This window comes from Lepidochelys kempii, chromosome 12, assembly GCF_965140285.1.
Source record: "Lepidochelys kempii isolate rLepKem1 chromosome 12, rLepKem1.hap1, whole genome shotgun sequence".
NCBI classification, from domain to species: domain Eukaryota; kingdom Metazoa; phylum Chordata; order Testudines; family Cheloniidae; genus Lepidochelys; species Lepidochelys kempii.
Window position 1 is genome coordinate 43983996 of NC_136391.1, and position 20484 is coordinate 44004479.

The 20484-nt window shown below is 46.0% G+C and overlaps 1 protein-coding gene across 1 annotated transcript; it reads right to left on the bottom strand.

The window, feature by feature from the left end:
• Positions 1–15055: 15055 nt before the first annotated feature.
• TERF2IP (TERF2 interacting protein) lies at positions 15056–20458 on the bottom strand (the record flags this gene model as incomplete). The annotated part of the gene is made up of 3 exons (XM_073308436.2): positions 15056–15852; positions 17742–17851; positions 20356–20458. Coding segments are annotated over 3 exons (675 nt in total), but the record flags the coding sequence as incomplete, so codon positions are not given.
• Positions 20459–20484: the final 26 nt, after the last annotated feature.

Genomic DNA, 20484 nt, shown 5'->3' on the forward strand with positions numbered 1-20484 from the left:
GCATGGGAGATATTCTGATTACGTGTGATTCACACAGTCGGAAGAAAACTGGGATAATCAATAAATTATGGCGTGAAACATCAAAAGAATACAGGTGTCTCATAGAATCATAGAATATCAGAGTTGGAGGGGACCTCTGGAGGTCATCTAGTCCAATCCCCTGCCCAGAGCAGGACCAATCCCCAACTAAATCATCCCAGCCAGGGCTTTGTCAAGCCTGACCTTAAAAACTTCAAAGAAAGGGGATTCCACCACCTCCCTAGGTAACGCATTCCAGTGCTTCACTACCCTTCTAGTGAAAAAGTTTTTCCCAATATCCAACCTAAATCTCCCCTACTGCAACTTGAGACCATTACTCCTTGTCCTGTCATCTGCTATCACTGAGAATAGTCTAGATCCATCCTCTTTGGATCCACCTTTCAGGTAGTTAAAAGCAGCTATCAAATCCCCCCTCATTCTTCTCTTCCGTAGACTAAACAATCCCAGTTCCCTCAGCCTCTCCTCATAAGTCATGTTCCAGAACCCTAATCATTTTTGTTGCCCTTCGCTGGATTCTCACCAATTTTTCCACATCCTTCTTGTAGTGTGGGGCCCAAAACTGGACACAGTACTCCAGACAGGGCCTCACCAATGTCGAATAGAGGGGAACGATCACGTCCCTCGATCTGCTGGCAATGCCCCTACTTATACACCCCAAAATGCCATTGGCCTTCCTGGCAACAAGGACACACTGTTGACTCATATCCAGCTTCTCGTCCACTGTCACCCCTAGGTCCTTCTCTGCAGAACTGCTGCCTAGCCATTCGGTCCCTAGTCTGTAGCGGTGCATTGGATTCTTCTGTCCTAAGTGCAGTCTTACATTTAAGACTAAGTCTCACATTTCAGTCACATGTCTGGGTTGCAGGTGTCACAGATGAATAGGTTTGAAGGTTTATGAGTGTGATATTTCACACTAGTAGGCCAGACAAACACAGTAGTTAGACACGCTAGAGGAGTGCAGCCACTCCTGGCTGTATCAGGTTCCAAAAATCCATGAGAGGCTACATTCTTGGGCTGGCAGGGAGCTGGACTTCTGCCATGTGTACTGATATCTACACTCCTAGTGGGAGAGTGTGCAGTCTCTGTGCTGGGTTGACATGGAAAGAGTTAACCTTGTCCTAGGAAGGGCCACAGCTGTTTGCAGTGATTGCAAAGACTCTCAGGAGAAGGTGCAGAGAGTAGGAAAAAGAGAAAGAGGTAATAAGGTCAGAGGAAGGAGGGGTATAATGGGAAGAACTTGCAAGGCTCTCCAAAGGGACTAAACCCTGTGAAGGGCTATGAGAACTATTGAGCTATTGCCTCGAGGGGTGGAGGACTAAACCCCGCCACAAAGGGGAGAACAGGTGGGCCCCGAGAAGTGCAGGAAGACCATTGAGGCTGTGATAGCAGATGACAGGCTTTATGTTAATGGATTCTTTTGGACATTTTATTCTGGAAGACTTGGAGGCTAAACCTCGTCTAGTCTCCCACCTAGCTGGAAGAAAATTGCTACCCACAGGGGAAACTGAGGCACAACTGCACTTGGTGGTAAGACTGCCTTCCCACACAGGGATAAAGTGTTATAGACACAGACTGGAATGAGCCATATCGCAGCATCTCACAGCCTTCAGGGATTGGTACAGCCTGCAGTGGGTTCAGCAGCACAGGTTCTCTCTTGCTTCCCAGGCACATGCAGCTCCCCTTTTATCTTCCTGAGCCCCTGCGGAGCTACTCACATGAGCTAACCACGCCTGTATAACAAAAGCTACATTTAGTGACAGTTAAGGCTGCTTCATGACCCACTCAAAACCTTTAACAGTGTGGAAACAAAATGTTGGCTTCATTACTTGCCACCTTCACATACATTGCCTACGATGCTTTGGATAAAATGCTCCAAAAGGCTTTTCCTTCCATCTCCAATATATACTGAAGAGCAACATACACCTCAACTTGGGCTTTCACACAAAACCACAATGATGATCTCATGTGTTCTTATATCAACAGCTCAGCACATCTGACTGTCACACACTCTCCATGCACTTGGGACATTATTCTACCTTTATCAGTGCTAAAGTCCCTTTGAGATGACCACTTCCTTTAAAGATATTGTGGTGGGTGGGAGGAGGATGGGTGCTGATTCACTCTTAACTGTCACTAAGAAGTCACCTACTACAGGACAGACCCAACAAAGAAAATAACAGAATGCCACTAGCCATCACCTTCAGCCCCCAACTAAAACCTCTCCAAATGCATCATCAAGGATCCACAACCTATCCTGAAGGACGACCCATCACTCTCACAGATCTTGGGAGACAGGCCAGTCCTTGCCTACAGACAGCCCCCAACCTGAAGCAAATACTCACCAGCAACCACACACCACACAACAGAACCACTAACCCAGGAACCTATCCTTGCAACAAAGCCCGTTGCCAACTGTGTCCACATATCTATTCAGGGGACACCACCATAGGGCCTAATCACATCAGCCACACTATCAGAGGCTCGTTCACCTGCACATCCACCAATGTGATATATGCCACCATGTGCCAGCAATGCCCCTCTGCCATGTACATTGACCAAACTGGATAGTCTCTACGTAAAAGAATAAATTGACACAAATCAGACGTCAAGAATTATAACATTCAAAAACCAGTCGGAGAACACTTCAATCTCTTTGATCACTCGATTACAGACCTAAAAGTTGCAATTCTTCAACAAAAAAACTTCAAAACCGGACTCCAACGAGAGACTGCTGAATTGGAATTAATTTGCAAACTGGATACAATTAATTTAGGCTTGAATAAAAACTGGGAGTGGATGGGTCATTACACAAAGTAAAACTATTTCCCCTCCCCCTCCCCCCCACTGTTCCTCAGACGTTCTTGTCAACTGCTGGAAATGACCTATCTTGATTATCACTACAAAGGGTTTTCTCCCCCCACTCTCCTGCTGGTAACAGCTCACCTTACCTGATCACTCTGGTTACAGTGTGTATGGTAACACCCATTGTTTCATGTTTTCTGTGTATATAAATCTCCCCGCTATATTTTCCACTGAATGCATCCGATAAAGCGAGTTGTAGCTCACGCTCAAATAAATTGGTTAGTCTCTAAGGTGCCACAAGTCCTCCTTTTCTTTTTGCGGATACAGACTAACACGGCTGCTACTCTGATAAATGTAGTTTGTTTGTTTATAAACTTTTAAAACTATGTGCTTTTTTCCAAGCCTGTCTCCTGCCTTTTGAACACTGTGTTGCCAGAACTGCAGATGCATTGGAGTTAGTCTCCGGTGTTACCCCCAAAGCTCCATTTGGCTGAAGCATGTTATGTGGAGAATAGCTGGTGGTTCCTCCTGGGAAATTATTTTCCAATTTTTCATTCACCAACAGCAGGTGTCAAGCCCCCTTCCTTGCAACTGGAGTTCAAAGGAGAGGGAATGGAGGCTCCTCTAGAGACTTGTTAGGCCTGAAGACCTGAAGAAATCCATCTAGCACATTGGGTCCTGTTCTTTGTAGAAGCCCATTAAAGCTCCCAGCAAAGCACTGCCAATACACCACAGGGCACCTTAAAAGGAAAGAAGAAACTCCAAAACTGCATGTTGGATCAATGGAGCAAGATCTTTCACCTATAATGCTATGGCAGAACATTTGAGTACACTGCTGCTACCTTGCTACACTCACATGGGAAATTTTTAGTAATTTTTTTTAAGGTAGGCCCATAAAAAAGTGTTTGGAAATCACAAAATATAGTTTAAGAACACAATTTGTAAAGGAGGCAAGAGTGTTCAGATACCAAGATGATAGAAACATCCGCCAGACAGAGGGGAAGGATCAACAGGTTTGCACTAGAGTCTCTCAGAACAGAGAAATCTTACCTTTGAGCTCCTTCTGGAACTAGGGGCAGAAATCAGAGTGAGTGTATGAAACAGGAGAGGAGGCAAGTGTGTTCAGATTGAGAGAGTGGGCTGGGGGAAGAAGAGGGTGTGGTCTGCAAAGGGCATGTAGCAGAGGTAAATTAAATTTATCCAAATTAAAAACATAATATAATATTTTACATCAGGTTTCAGAGTAGCAGCCGTGTTAGTCTGTATTCGCAAAAAGAAAAGGAGGACTTGTGGCACCTTAGAGCAGTCGCTAAGGTGCCACAAGTACTCCTTTTCTTTTTGCGAATACAGACTAACACGGCTGCTACTCTGAAACCTGTCATTATGCAAGGCACTGAATTTAGCCGTATGGAGTGGAAATCTATCAAATCTGTTAGTCTCTAAGGGGCCACAAGTACTCCTTTTCTATTTTACATCTGTGGCCCCAGTGATCAGACTCTTTTACTGTAGGATTTGGGACATTTAGTGTAGAAAGTGGCAGACTGTTGTGTGCTAGTGGTTGTTATAGGGTGAAGGGGAGGGGTGGGTGTGATGCACTCACAGGTTGTAGGTGTCCAGGGTGTGGTGTTCTATACCATCTTGTGGCACTGAGGCTACTTAGAGAGAGCGAGGTTAATGAGTTTTGCTCTACAACCTTAGCTAACAGCCATATGGCTTTTAGCTCATGCTGTGGAGGCTTATGCACTAAGCTCCAGAGGCCCCAGGTTCGATCCTGCCTGCCGACGACCAGGGTCTGTTGGTGTTTCATAGGCAACAGACACAAATATTAAACCTCTGAAACCGCCGGGAGCCAGGACCAGACCCTGAAATGCAGCTTCTCTCCACTTCAGCTAAAGGAGCACTCCCTCAACCTGTGTGAGCCCAGCCCCTGCTCTCCGGGCAGCAGCACAGACACAGCCCACAAGAGGTTCCCCTGGGTTAACGGAAACACCATGGCAATGCCCACTGCCCATCATGCTGACCAATATTGTTTCCTTGTATGCCTGTCTGTATCCAGCTATCTCATACTTAGATTGGAAGCTCCTTGGGGCAGGTACCATCTTTTTGTTGTCTCTCTATAGTATCTACTGCAGTGGGGCCTTGGCCATGAATGGGGCTCCTAGCTGCTATGATGATACAAATATACTCCGTCCATTTCAAAAGCTTAAGAAACAGGAGCCAGAGAGGGCAGTTTCTATCTGCTCTGTCTGGTGCTATGGAGGGGTGGGAGTGGAGAAGGACTTGCTCTCAGCCTGGTATGACAAGAGGCATCTCTCTGCATGCATGCTCCTGAAACATCCTGTTCTGAGTGCCAGCTGGAGAGCCCAATTCACAAATTCTCACTGTGACTATGCTGTCAGGCTGATGCATGTGAAGTGTTGGCTTCTCGAGGACTGGTCTGTGTGCACATCTTGCTGCCCTCAACAGAAAATGAGAGAGGACTCATATGGACAACAGCTCATGTTGCTCTACAAAGACTTACTCACCTGAGCAGTCCTACTGATTTCAAAGGGACTCTGTAGCAAGGTGGTCACCTGCTCCGGCCTTAAAGGGCTTAAAACAGCCTAGGAGAGGGCTGTGGCTGGGAGCAAGCAGGTTCCCAGGCTGATTGGGGGAAGCAGGCTCAGATGTGGCCACACCCCAATCAGGGCTCAGCTGGCTCTTATACGAGGGCAGTGGGCCAGGAGTAGACAGTCTTCTCTAGCTGTAGAGGGAGATGGGTCTGACTGCTGGGGAGCTTGAGAAGGTACCTGGAGTGGAGCAGGGCTGGGGAAGGCTAGAGGAGCTGGGAGGCTCCAGACTGGAAAAGCTCCAGGCTACAGGCCTGGCAGACAGCCTAATAAAGGGTACTGGGGTTGCAGGGGGCAGCTTACGGGTAGACAGAGGCAGCAGGTCCAAACCCCCCTTGCCTGTGATGATTGGCTTATACGCTGCAGTCTGCCCCAGTGTGTTGGGGCTCAGTGATGACTGGCAGTAGCCAAAGACTGAGGTGAGGTGGGGGTTCCCTGGGGAGGAGAGACCCAGAGACTGTGGGGGTACTGCCAGGGGGCAGCACCCTGGGTAAAAGGGGCACTGGGGTCTGGGAGAGACATGGGGTAAGCAGGACACTGGCCTACAGAGGGTGCTCTGGAGGCTGGAAGAGCTAATTCCCTGAGAGACCAGCAGGAGGCACTGCAGGGTGAGTCCTGCACCATCACAGACTCCTTGTGTGAATAAGGCTTGAAGTATCAGGCCAGATCCTAGTGGAGGGAAGTGTTCTATGGATTAGCTGGTTCAGCCTGGCCCCGTAGAGAGCAGATGTGAAACTCCATACTCCCTGTTTTGCAATTTCATATAGTCATCCTATGTTAAGCTTAGCAGGGAGATAGCCCTTGATTTGTGGAAGCGAGAGGGGGTCAGTAACTTGACAGAGACTTACACTGAGGTTTTGGCATATGGAAGGCACAGCCTACTTTTGCTTATTAAACATTTCCCAGGCTTGAATCTAGCCAGATCTTTCATGCTCTTATCTCAGAATAAGAGATCCTATGTCTGACAGAAAACGTTCAGTACAACTGGGCTTTTCCTGTTGGATTTGGGTTCTTTGCTCCCACGAAGCAAGGATCTCAAATAGGGCTGTCAAGTGATTTTTTTTTAAGAAAAATTAATTGTGCTGTTAAAGAATAATCATTTATTTAAATATTGGATGTTTTCTACATTTTCAGATATATTTTATTTCTGTTAACACACAATACCTAGTGTACAGTGCTCACTTTATATTTTTGATTACAAATATTTGCACAATAAAAAACACAGTATTTTTCAATTCACCTAATACAAATGTGCTGCAATCTTTCATGAAAGTTGAACTTTCAAATATAGAATTATGAACAAAATAACTGCACTCCATAATAAAACAATCTAAAACTTTAGAGCCTACAAGTCCACTCAGTCCTCCTCCTTGTTAAGCCAATTGCTCAGACAAACAAGTTTGTTTATATTTTCAGGAGATAATGCTGCCCGCTTCTTGTTCACGTCACCTGAAAGTGACAAGAGGTGTTTGCATGGCACTGTTGTAGCTGGCATCGCAAGATATTTGTGTACCAGATGCACTAAAGATTCATATGTCCCTTCATGCTTCAACCACCATTCCACAGGACATGTGTCCATGCTGATGATGGGTTCTGCAGCCGTGCAGACTGACACATATTCATTTTCATCATCTGAGTCAGATGCCACCAGCAGAAGCTTGATTTTCTTTTTTGGTGGTTCAGTTCTGTAATTTCTATATTGGAGTATTACTCTTTTAAGGCTTCTGAAAGCTTGCTCCACACCTCATCCCTCTCAGATTTTGGAAGGCACTTCAGATTCTTAAATCTTGGGTCAAGTGCTGTAGCTATCTTTAGAAATCTCACATTTATACCTTCTTTGCATTTTGTCAGATCTGCAGTGAAAGTGTTCTTAAAATGAACAACATGTACTGGGTCATCATCTGAGATTGCCATAACATGAAATATAGGGCAGAATGTGAGTAAGACAGAGCAGGAGATGTACAATTCTCCCCAGGGAGTTCAGCCACAAATTTAGTGAACACATTTTTTTTAATGACAGGTTTCAGAGTAGCAGCTGTGTTGGTCTGTATCTGCAAAAAGAACAAGAGTATTTGTGGCATTTTAGAGACTAACAAATTTATTAGCACATAAGCTTTTGTGGGTTACAGCCCACTTCATCGGATGCACAGAATGGAACAGTAAAATGGAGTGTGTGTGTGTGTGTATACACACACACACACACTTATATATACTAAGAAGGTAACTCCTGCTGATAATAGCTCATCTTAATTAATTAGCCTCTTAAAGTTTGTATGGCAACTTCCACCTTCTGTGTGTGTGTATACACATGTATATCTATCTATCTTCTTACTAAATGTTCCATTCTATGCATCTGATGAAGTGGGCTGTAGCCCACGAAAGCTTATGCTCTAATAAATTTGTTAGTCTCTAAGGTTCCACAAGTACTCCTATTTTTTTAATGAGCATCATCAGCATGGAAGCATGTCCTCTGAGATGGTGGCCGAAGCATGAAGGGGCATATGAATGTTTAGCATTTCTGGCACATAAATAACTTGCCATGCTGGCCACAAGTGCCATGCAAACACCTGTTCTCACTTTCAGGTGACCTTGTAGGTAAGGAGAGGGCAGTATTATGTCATAGAATCATAGAATATCAGGGTTGGAAGGGACCTCAGGAGGTCATCTAGTCCAATCCCCTCCTCAAAGCAGGACCAATCCCCAATTAAATCATCCCAGCCAGGGCTTTGTCAAGCCCAACCTTAAAAACTTCTAAGGAAGGAGATTCCACCACCGCCCTAGGTAACTCATTCCAGCGTTTCACCACCCTCCTAGTGAAAAAGTCTTTCCTAATATCCAACCTAAATCTCCCCCATTGCAACTTGAGACCATTACTCCTTGTTCTGTCATCTGCTACCACTGAGAACAGTCTAGATCCATCCTCTTTGGAACCCCCTTTCAGGTAGTTGAAAGCAGCTATCAAATCCCCCCTCATTCTTCTCTTCTGTAGACTAAACATCCCCAGTTCCCACAGCCTCTCCTCATAAGTCATGTGTTCCGGTCCCCTAATCATTTTTGTTGCCCTCCGCTGGACTCTTTCCAATGTTTCCACATTCTCCTTGTAGTGTGGGGCCCAAAACTGGACACAGTACTCCAGATGAGGCCTCACCAGTGTCGAATAGAGGGGAATGATCACGTCCCTCAATCTGCTGGCAATGTCCCTACTTATACATCCCAAAATGCCATTGGCCTTCTTGGCAACAAGGGCACACTGTTGACTCATATCCAGCTTCTCGTCCACTGTAACCCCTAGGTCCTTTTCTGCAGAACTGCTGCCGAGCCATTCGGTCCCTAGTCTGTAGTGGTGCATTGGATTCTTCCGTCCTAAGTGCAGGACTCTGCACTTGTCCTTGTTGAACCTCATCAGATTTCTTTTGGCCCAATCCTCCAGTTTGTCTAGGTCCCTCTGTGTCCTATCCCTACCCTCCAGCGTATTTACCTCTCCTCCCAGTTTAGTGTCATCTGCAAACTTGCTGAGGGTGCAATCCACACCATCCTCCAGATCATTTATGAAGATATTGAACATAACCGGCCCCAGGACCGACCTTTGGGGCACTCCATTTGATACCGGCTGCCAACTAGACATGGAGCCATTGATCACTACCATGAGCCCGACAATCTAGCCAGCTTTCTATCCACCTTATAGTCCATTCATCCAGCCCATACTTCTTTAACTTGCTGACAAGTGGAGTGCCCCAGGGGTCGGTCCTGGGGCCGGTTTTGTTCAATATCTTCATAAATGATCTGGAGGATGGTGTAGATTGCACTCTCAGCAAATTTGCGGATGATACTAAACTGGGAGGAGTGGTAGATACGCTGGAGGGGAGGGATAGGATACAGAAGGACCTAGACAAATTGGAGGATTGGGCCAAAAGAAATCTGATGAGGTTCAATAAGGATAAGTGCAGGGTCCTGCACTTAGGACGGAAGAATCCCATGCGCCGCTACAGACTAGGGGCCGAATGGCTAGGCAGCAGTTCTGCGGAAAAGGACCTAGGGGTGACAGTGGACGAGAAGCTGGATATGAGTCAGCAGTGTGCCCTTGTTGCCAAGAAGGCCAATGGCATTTTGGGATGTATAAGTAGGGGCATAGCGAGCAGATCGAGGGACGTGATCATTCCCCTCTATTCGACATTGGTGAGGCCTCATCTGGAGTACTGTGTCCAGTTTTGGGCCCCACACTACAAGAAGGATGTGGATAAATTGGAGAGAGTCCAGCGAAGGGCAACAAAAATGATTAGGGGTCTAGAACACATGACTTATGAGGAGAGGCTGAGGGAGCTGGGATTGTTTAGTCTGCAGAAGAGAAGAATGAGGGGGGATTTGATAGCTGCTTTCAACTACCTGAAAGGGGGTTCCAAAGAGGATGGCTCTAGACTGTTCTCAATGGTAGCAGATGACAGAACAAGGAGTAATGGTCTCAAGTTGCAGTGGGGGAGGTTTAGATTGGATATTAGGAAACACTTTTTCACTATGAGGGTGGTGAAACACTGGAATGCGTTACCTAGGGAGGTGGTAGAATCTCCTTCCTTAGAGGTTTTTAAGGTCAGGCTTGACAAAGCCCTGGCTGGGATGATTTAACTGGGAATTGGTCCTGCTTCGAGCAGGGGGTTGGACTAGATGACCTCCTGAGGTCCCTTCCAACCCTGATATTCTATGATTCTATGTTAGCTGCTGTGCTGTTTGCTGCTCAGCTGGTTCATAGCTGACTGGCTTTTTATACAGTCAGGCCCACTTAAGGCTCACCTGGAACAAAGCACTCCCAGTTCCTGTAAATGTAAACAAATGTCCTGTAAATGTAAACAAACTTGTTTGTCTGAGTGATTGGCTGAACAACAAGTAGGACTGAGTGGATTTGTAGGCTCTAAAGGTTTACATTGTTTTGTTTTTTGAGTGCAGTTATGTAACAAAAAAGGTACATTTGTAAATTGCACTTTCATGATAAAGAGATTGCACTACGGTACTTGTATGAGGTGAATTGAAAAATACTATTTTTACAGTCCAAATATTTTTAATAAAAATAAAGTGAGCATTGTAGACTATGTTCTTGAAATCAATATATTTGAAAATGTAGAAAAACATCCAAAACTACTTACTTTAATTTGGTGGTCTATTGATTAAAAGTGCGATGAATATTTTTGAGTTAATCACGTGAGTTAAGTGTGATTAATTGACAGCCATAATCTCAACCTTTTTCACCCACCATCCAAATCCCACCCACTTGTCTCTTTAGTGACTCTCTAGCTCAGAATTGTTTGAGGTGTTTTAACCAGAAATGTACAAAATGCTATGATAGAGACCATCTTCTTATAGCCAAAGTCAGACTTCAATTATAATGTTTATAAACTTGATAATTTTATATTGTTAATGAAAATATCATGGAAATGTACATTCTCTGGTGCTATGTCTTCAGTATGCCTAATGACTGCAGGGGTTCGTAATTTAAAGATTTTTTTCTTCACACCCAGAAGGACTAGAAGCATAGTTAATAACAGAAATATTGTGTGTATTAAAGCCATTACACTCCTACCCCTATTTCCCCTCATGAAAATAGCCATAGACACCAACTTTGTGGGTGCTCCAGGGCCAGAGTACCCACAGATTAAAAAATGGTGAGTGCTCCCCACCCCGGCACCTCCCGCCCACCACTGTCAGCTATTCCGCAGCATGCAGGAGGTGCTGGGGGTGGGAGAGGAGCGAGGGCCAGGTGTGCTCGGGGGAGGGACTGGGGGTAGGGCCTAAGCCAGAGCCAGGGATGGGGGAGCACTGCCCATCACATTAGAAACTCTGCATATGAAAATAGCTATCCCATCCTGGGTTTGAAAACCAGCCAATTTCTGTATGTTTGTAGTCTATACAGAGAACATTCCCCCCTGTATGTTAATATTAGTGGTAGGAGGAGGACTCAGAGCAATGCATCTGGAAGAAAGAGACCAAGGATTATAGGAAAGCGGGTGGTAGCATCTGGCAGTAAACGGGCACAACAGCAATAAATTACTAATGGCACTTTCTTGTGTAGAAGGTCCTCAGCTGGCTGCAACTGGAATTTTGTGGTCAGGGCTAATCACTGACTTTGTCAGGACAAAATGGGAAGATAGTATTGAACAAACAAGATTAATCTGGATAATGGCAGGAAAGACTGCTAACGTTAAACATGACCAGATTCTATCATGCTGTGTGTGTAAGTATTTATGGAAGGAGCTGCTCAACCAACTGTGGTCATAATCTGAAACTAAAGAAGGCAAGACTTATGGTAGATGGTTTCTTAGCCAAATGGTCTAGAAAGGCCAGTGGTATGTGAGCAATTAAGGCAAGGACAGATTCTTGAGCCTTCTCTACACTGGGAAAATGACCTGCTGCTGAAAATGCCTGTTAGCTAAGGAAAGTCTCAATCACACTTTCTGTAATGGAGCTGAAAATAGTTTTTTTCTGTCTGCACTAGGAGTTAAACTATTTTCAGCAGTGGGTCAATTTCCATGGGAGACATTACCATATGTGTCTGGTTCTGCTCATTAAGAGGGTGGGTCCCTCTTGCAGCAAGACAGGGTATAGACTATATGACCCTTACCTTCACAAAATTATCTTGTTTCTCTGTCGCCCTCGTTTCAGGGTGCTTTTTCTAATGATGCCTACAAGGATGTGAGCTCAGTCTGTCTATTCAGCACAGCCTTGTTACACATCAAAATGGAATGTATTTCCATTTCTGTTGTAAATGTAAATCCTGTCCTCCTTCAGAATATCTACAAATGACTGTATGCCATATGCTATCCATTCCTTCCAGAGCAGAGACCACTTTTGAATCTTAAGCAATGGGCTCAGCTACAAAGATCATTGAGGAAATTAATAATAGAATGAATTATAAAAAGGCTGCTATTTGATTTATTTTACTCTGTATTTAGAGCTTGGGTATAAGTCTGTAATTTGGATTCAAATTAAAGACCATGTTATCATCCAGTACTGATTCATACCCCTTAGGAACTCAAGAGTATAGTATAGCCACAACTATAATAAGACCTCACCCCATCTATAAAGATTTCTTAACTGTTCTACCTTATCACTCTGCCACCTGTTTCCCTATTACCTTGTAATGGACTGGTGAAGGGTTAATGTTTAGCTATTCCACCTGGAAGCAGGCGGGGCACACCCTGACTGTTTCGTAGAAGCAATGCACACATTGCTCTATCCAAGGACAAGGGCTAGATATGAACCATGAGAACTTGATTGTTTGGACAGCAACTGTGGGAGGCTTTCTTAGCCTGGGCTCAAGGCCTGAGAACCAGGATTGTAGTAGATAGAGGATGGTAACTAAGTATATGAATCAACGTCATACATTCCTTTGTGTAGCAGTGTGTAATGCTTAGGGGGAGAAATATAATAAAAGGAGAAGGTGGAAGGCAGGGGGGCAGAACAGCCCATCTCCGCTGACCAGCCTGTTTGCTTGCATAAAGCTGTGTTCTGTCTCATCACTGAACCGCCACAACTGGCGCCCAAACGTGGGGCCCTCAGCACTCACCTCGCCCGGCAAGGGTTTCAGATGCGTCACTCATCCGCTTCGTGGATCCCGGTGAGTATTTTTCATTGTGGTAAGTATGGGAAGCTCCCTCTCTGCTTTGCAAGTGCAACACCGCAATGAACTGCAGTATTTGCTGCGTAAGGCTCAGCATGACTGCCCGGCTCGAGCACTTACTCTCCTGCTACAGGAGGTGCGTGCCAAGTGCCCGTGGTATCCTGAAGCCGGAAGCCTTAAGCTAGCGGACTGGGAGCGATTGGGCCAGACATTGCACGAAGAGCCTTGGGCGCCCGTGCAGGCTTTACATGCCTGGCACCTCTGCCGCGACGTGGTACAGCGTGTCACCTCCGACAGGCCCTCCCTCGCAAGGCTGGTGATCTCGCCACGCCCGTCCGCTCCTGCAGCCATCCCCCCTCCTGGCGATGCGACACAGCGTGTCGCCTCGGAAAGGCCCTCTCCAGCACCAACAGAGGAGCTGCCGATCCTGCCACCCCCGTCCGCTCCTGCAGCCATCCCTCCCCCTGCTTCGCCCCCAGTGCCTCTATTACCACCGCCTCCCTGGCCTTCCCCACCGGAGCTGGTGTGTGATCACCCTCCCCCCCCGTGGGGCCCCCCGGAGGGTCATCTGCATCTGCTCAGAAGCTTTCGCTGGTGCAACAAATGGTTCACGCAGCGAAAGCTCGATCAGATCTTACAGCGGAGGAGCTGGCTGATCTGGTCTCCGTTTGCCCGGTGACCTGGCAGAATGATGACCAGGGCAACCCCGTGGGCACCTGGACCACTCTGCCATACTCGGTGGTTAGAGAGGTAAAGAAAGCAATTTGTGAATTTGGCCTGACTAGCACCTTTGTGCGTGGTCTCATTGAAGGGATGGGTACTGGGTACTCCCTAATCCCTGAGGATTGGAAAACGCTGCTGCGCATGATGTTGTCGCCCAGTCAGTATGTTATTTGGCTTAGTGAATATCGGCAGATGGCAGAACGCCAAGCTCAGGTACATAGAGCGCGGTATCATTTATGAGCATTTGGCAGGGGAGGGCCCATTTGCTACTATTGAGATGCAGTCTCAACTCCCTCAGGCTGTCTTCCCCATTATTTCCACCTGTGCCCAGCATGCTTTCAAGAAGGTCCCGGATTCAGGCAAGCCTACCAAAAGCTTTGTCAGTATCTGTCAGGGTGCCTCAGAGTCCTTTTTGGATTTTACCAACAGATTGCAGGAGGCTATCCTCCGACAGGTGGATAACACTGAGGCAGCTCACGAGCTCTTGTTAAAATTGGCAGTTGAAAATGCAAACGAGGATTGCCGCCGTGCTCTCCAGGCAGCACAAGCCTCTGGTATTTTAGAGCTCTCAGACATGCTGCGGGCGTGCCAGAACATTGGCACACAAGCCCACAAGGCTGGAGTTCTGGCTGTAAGCCCTTCCAAGCTTTGGTCAGGTAGCAGTGATCAGAAAAAATTTCAACCCTTAGCTAGCATTTGTATCACATATTAAACGCCCTACTAGAAAGTGTAGTTTTATATGGCTATAAATATATTCAATACCTGCATTCTGCAGTGGAATCTTTCTCTCCCCCCCCCCCCCCCCCAGGCTTGGAAACAGCGAGTCTAAAACCCCTCCTCAGACTAGACAATCATGCCATCTGTTAAGGACTGGTGGCTTAGCAGCTGCTACATGCAGCAATGCTAGTGAGTTTTACAGGATTATAAAACAGCTCAAGGGTACAGAAATCTGGAGCATAAAGGAGAATCAAGATGCTTGCTCTGTAACTCCAAGGCAAGTCTTATCAGATAAGCCTGTTTACTTTGACCTAGAAGGAAGAGAAGTTGTCTGCCTCTGACAATAGGGAAGCCTTACAGGTGCAAGACAGTGGTTTTTGTTTGTATAATGAGGCACACCTTCCCACCTTAATACAGATTAAAGTATGTTGAAATGCATGTTCATGTATCATCCCATCTCAGTGGATGAATGTGCAGACTCCTCCCCCCACCACTGTGTATAGGACAAAAGCAGATTTCCAATACTCAGCCACTCGGCTCTGAAGAGATTAAGGAGCTCTCATCTTCACCCAATATTTTATTTTTAGATTTAATCAACAGGATACTCAGCATGTACAAAAAAAAACAAACATAAAACAAGGCCTTGCATAAACATGGAAACTTATGGAAATGTTAACAGAAAATGATGGAAAGGACGAAGTGTTTAGCACAGAGATCTTAATTTTCAATGCCAGATTTTTCCTGTATGAAATGAGATTGCAGGTGGCTATCCTAGAGACTTCAGAACATCTACAAATCCTCATTCCTTTTTCCATGAATGTCAGAGATGCAAGTCTCATCTCCTGCTTTCCTGGGAGGGTCCCAGTCCATGAACCATCCTTCACAAGTTACCATCTAACGCTTCCTGAACGCAACCCGCTTTACCACATTCTGGGCTCCAAATTTTGCTATTAATTTGCTTCTGAGATTTTCATCTGCTTTTTGCAAATCTAAATCATCCTGTCTGCTCCATATAGGATATCCATCCAAGCGCTGGCTGTTATATAAGAAGTAGGAAGTGGCCTCCACTTCACCACTGTTTTTCAGAAAGGCTTGTATAACAGTTGAGAGGTCCATGCTGAATTCCTCCATGAAGTGCTGTACTGTCTTCACTGCATCTGCCACCTCTGTGGGGGAAGGGCAAGTCCTTATGGGATTTTCCTCCTCTTGAGGCGGAGTTTCAGTTATAGCAGAGTCCTCAGCAGTTACCCATTCCTTCAGTTCCATTTTCTGACTGGAGGCTATTTTTTCAGGGGACTTCAGCTCTTCATCTTTTGCAGGATTTTCTTCCTGAAGGTCAGAGGTCTCATTTTCTGACTAGGAATAGAAGTTAGGGTGAGTGACATTCCACTATAACTGTCACACAAAACTGCGAAATTAGGAGTCCAGAGCAGTGCTGTCCTCCCCTCCTCCCATATGAATCCTTCTAAAGTATACTGATGTGTTGAACATAATACCTGTGCACAATAAAATCCAATAATCCAAGTACAGCAATGCACAGCACCAAGGATACAGTGGAATGTGGAAAGGCAGGAGACAAGGGATAGGATTTAAATAAACTAAAATCTAACCAGTCAAAAATAAATTTGTCATTCTGAATTGTGTAAATCTGCTCAAGGCTCACACTCGCCTTGTGATACTAAAGCCTTGTCTAAACGGCCACTTTACAGCACTGAAACTTTCTCGCTCAGGGGTATGACCCCCCCCCACCCCCTGCAATGCAAGTTTCAGTGCTGTAAAGTGGTGGTGTAGACAGTGCCCCAGTGCTGGACGCTGCGCTCCCAGCGCTGGTGGCGGGTTTTTTTGTTGTTTAACAGCACTGAGAGAGCTCTCTCCCAGCGCTGGTGCTGCAACTACACAGCCACGTTAAAGTGTTGCCGCAGCAGCACTTTAACGTTGATAGGGAAGGCATACCCTTAGTGAATAACTCCCTGCTTGCCAATGGAGCCTTAACACTTACAACTTAACTCAAGGTGACGGTGATGTGCAGATGACCATTCTTTATCAACCATGTTTGGTCTCTAACATTCTCCAAGTATCTGGACACAGGGTCAAATTGGAAAAAATTAGTCATGCTCTTTTTACTTGATATGCCACGACACACCATTCATAGTAAGTTGTGTAGTTAATAATATCCTTCCATGCTTTAGCTAGCTGTGTAAAAGTTTAAAATGTTGACACTAAGACGTTTTCTAGGTGTTAACTCAGATGACTGACTATCTGGGAATCAATTGACTAGTCACAGTTTTGTAATTAACCTTAAATTGGAACAGAACTTGGGAAACATTTATTGCTGCTGAAGCTATTTTTGCTTCTTCATTATTAAAATGTAAGCCATTGGTATAAAAAAAAGCATGCTGTACCCCCATTAAGCTGTAATTGCCGAGCTAGAGAGCATAAATCTGCACCTGTGAATTAGAGAAAAATGCTTCACAGGATGGCATGCTCCAGATGCTGAGTCTTACACAAAGGCATTTTAGCCATATATTCTTTTTTTATTTCAGTCAGTTCTGGGTAATTCTAAGAAGCAGTTTGTAAATTTATAACCATAAATGTCTGATGGTCATTCTCCAGGGAGATGTCTGGTGTAACCCATGTACTTATAACTTTATTGGAAAGGATGGGGTGTGTGCGCATACGTGTATATACATATATTTATTTTGCCAATACTATCCTCTCTTTGGCACCAACACAAGACTCTACTCCCTCTCTGCTACCTTGATATACCAACCTGTTCTGACTAACCTCTGTATTGTTTTCCCCCAGCCACTGGTCCCGTTGTTTTTCATGCCATACAGATATTGCACCCAGCTGATTTACCACCACTGTCAATTCCTGATTCAATGGTCAAGCTGAAAAGCATCAGAAGTGGGAAGCAGTCTTGGGAATGGTAAAGGTTTTAATTAGCAGGCAGGGCAGGCCTTGCTGTAAGCAGGGTCCCCAATATAGCCAGCTGCTGAAAACTCCTTTATCCCTGAACTAGCACACCCTAATTAATGTTACTACAAAGTCATAGAAAGAATCAGCATCCTGGTGGTGTTCACACAGAAACAAAGTCATATTTAAGATTAAAGTTACTTATGAAGAAGGCTTAAGTACATCTGAAGTTTCACTAGTTTGGGATTTTAATCTATACATCATAAAGCGTTCAACACATCTGTGTGATCACATTATGCAGATATAGCTGTCCAACTATGAATGTATACCTCACTGCCTTCAAATTCTTTGTTAGCCAGCTGGAAAAGGCTACCCCCTTTTGTTAATTGGTCTTGAACCACTCCTTGGGGTATATCGGCTACTTCCTTCCTCCAAAACTCTGTTAGAGAGAGAGAGAACATTAGCATTTGTTATGCAACTGCAATGCTAATCATGACTTCAGATTACATTTCACATCCTACTGCCTGCTACGATTAATCAATTTGGTAGTCTTCTAATCACTCTGAAAAGGTAACAAGAAACTCATGTTCTGGCAGAGTTAGTGGTTTCTGTCCATATGAGGCATAGAGTGAGGAAGTAATGGGTCTGCAACAACCATCTATGTTCAGTTTTAATAAAGATTCTAGGCGTGATCCAAGGAATTAAACCAGTAAATATTACACTTGCCAAAAACATCACATATCAACCAACCCCAATTCATTCCCAGAGCACCATCCATCCGGTGCACTGAAACTATCACATCATTAAGACAACCTGCATCTGCACAAGGAAGCCAAAGGAAAGCCACCTGTATGACTTGAAATCTGGCATTTCCAAACTTTTAAGGTTACAAAGTCAAGAACTCAGTGCTCCTTAGATGTTTTACAGAACAGACTTATAAACTATAAGTTCAGAAGGGACAAACATGATCATCTAGTCTGACCTCCTGCACATTGTAGGCCACAGAACCTAAGCCACCCATTCCTGGAATAGACCCCTAACCTCTGGCTGAGTTATTGAAGTCCTCAAATCATGGTTTAAAGGCTTTAAGTTACAAAGAATGTACCATTTACACTAGTTTAAACCCGCAAGTGACCTGTGCCCTATGCTGCAGAGGAAGGCAAAAAGTATGTCAGTGTAGGTACTCTAACTTCCTGAGAGGTGGTAGTTACATTGACGGGAGAAAACCTCCTGTCAACATAGTGTTGTCTATGCTGGGGGTTAGGTTAGTATCACTACATCCATACCCCTGAGACACATTGTTACACTGACCTAAGTTCCTTGTGTAGACCAAACCTCAATAGCTTGTGGCAATGAATTAACAGCTTAACTGTTAAGATAAATATTTCCTTTGATCAATTTTAAATTTGCCATCTTTCATGTCCTTGTATTATGATAGGGAAATTAGCATTACCCAGTTTATTTTTACTACACCACTTATTTTGTATAAAAGAAAAGGAGTACTTGTGGCACCTTAGAGACTAACCAATTTATTAGAGCATAAGCTTTTGTGAGCTACAGCTCACTTCCTCAGATGCATATTGTGGAAACTGCAGCAGACTTTATATATACACACAGAGAATATGAACCAATACCTCCTCCCACCCCACTGTCCTGCTGGTAATAGCTTATCTAAAGTGATCATCAGGTGGGCCATTTCCAGCACAAATCCAGGTTTTAGATAAGCTATTACCAGCAGGACAGTGGGATGGGAGGAGGTATTGGTTCATATTCTCTGTGTGTATATATAAAGTCTGCTGCAGTTTCCACAATATGCATCTGAGGAAGTGAGCTGTAGCTCACAAAAGCTTATGCTCTAATAAATTGGTTAGTCTCTAAGGTGCCACAAGTACTCCTTTTCTTTTTGCAAATACAGACTAACACGGCTGTTACTCTGAAACCTGTCATTTTGTATAATATCTATTGTACCTTCCTACTCAACTCTTCTCTAAACAGTCAGTGTTTTCTCTCTCCTCACATGAAAGCCTTTCCACACTAATTTCACTGCCCATCTGATCTTTGTGCTCTCTTTCTCAAGACAATCTACCCGAATTGAACAAAGGATTCCTGCAGATGTCATGCCATTACATTATGATTTAACTCTGTTCAGCCTAAATTAGAATGAAAAGCTCCCAGGTGTGCCTATTACACTGTGGGACAGTTTCCAAGGAATGTGGGGTAACTCCAGGCTTGGGGCATTTCCAGCCAGACTCCCCAAAGCACTGTAAGGAAGAGCCTAGTGGAGGAAACACTAGATCTACTGCAGCTGTTGCAGCTCAGGTTTCTAGGATTTCATGAGGACAGGTCACGGAGGTGGGTTTACCAGCTGTGTACCGGCTATGCTCCCCGAACCCAATGGCTGAAGGAATGCTGGTCTCCACGGCTGACCAAGTGCTTGCAGGCAGGGTCGGGGGGTGGCACTTATCCCCGCGGCACACACCGGTGGAGACACTACACGCGGCAGCGGCAGAGCCGGGAACGAAGCCCAGCAAGTCTCTGCCTCCCAAGGGCCCGCCCCGCCCCCGCCGCCCCCGCCGGTCCGCACCGCTGTCCGCCGGCTGCCAGGCGCTCCGGGGGAGGCCGCGGGGCGGCGCGGGGCCGGGCCCGGGCCCGCCCAGCAGGTACTTGTGCTCCTGGCCCCGCAGGCGCCGCAGGTAGCGGTCCCGCATGGCTTGCCAGGAGTGCGGCGTCAGGCGGGCCCGCTCCATCTCCTTCCAGAGCGCGGTGCCGGTGACGCCGCCCTGCGCCCGGCCCCGCACGTGCAGCAGGATGGCCTCGTCCTCCGAGCCCGTGAAGGCAGAGCGGCCGGCCCGGGCCGGAGCCGGGCCCGGGGCCGCGGCCGCCGCCAGCCGCCAGCGCTCCAGCGGCAGCCGCTCGTTGCTCTCCACGCAGCGCCGCACGTACTCGCTGGAGACGAAGTTGCCCGTGGCCCCCCGCTCGTCGGGCTGGGCCAGCAGCACCGCGCCCGGCTCCTGCACGCGGCAAAGGCGCCCGCCGCCCGCCAGGATCAGCGGCGCGAGCTGCAGCTTGGCG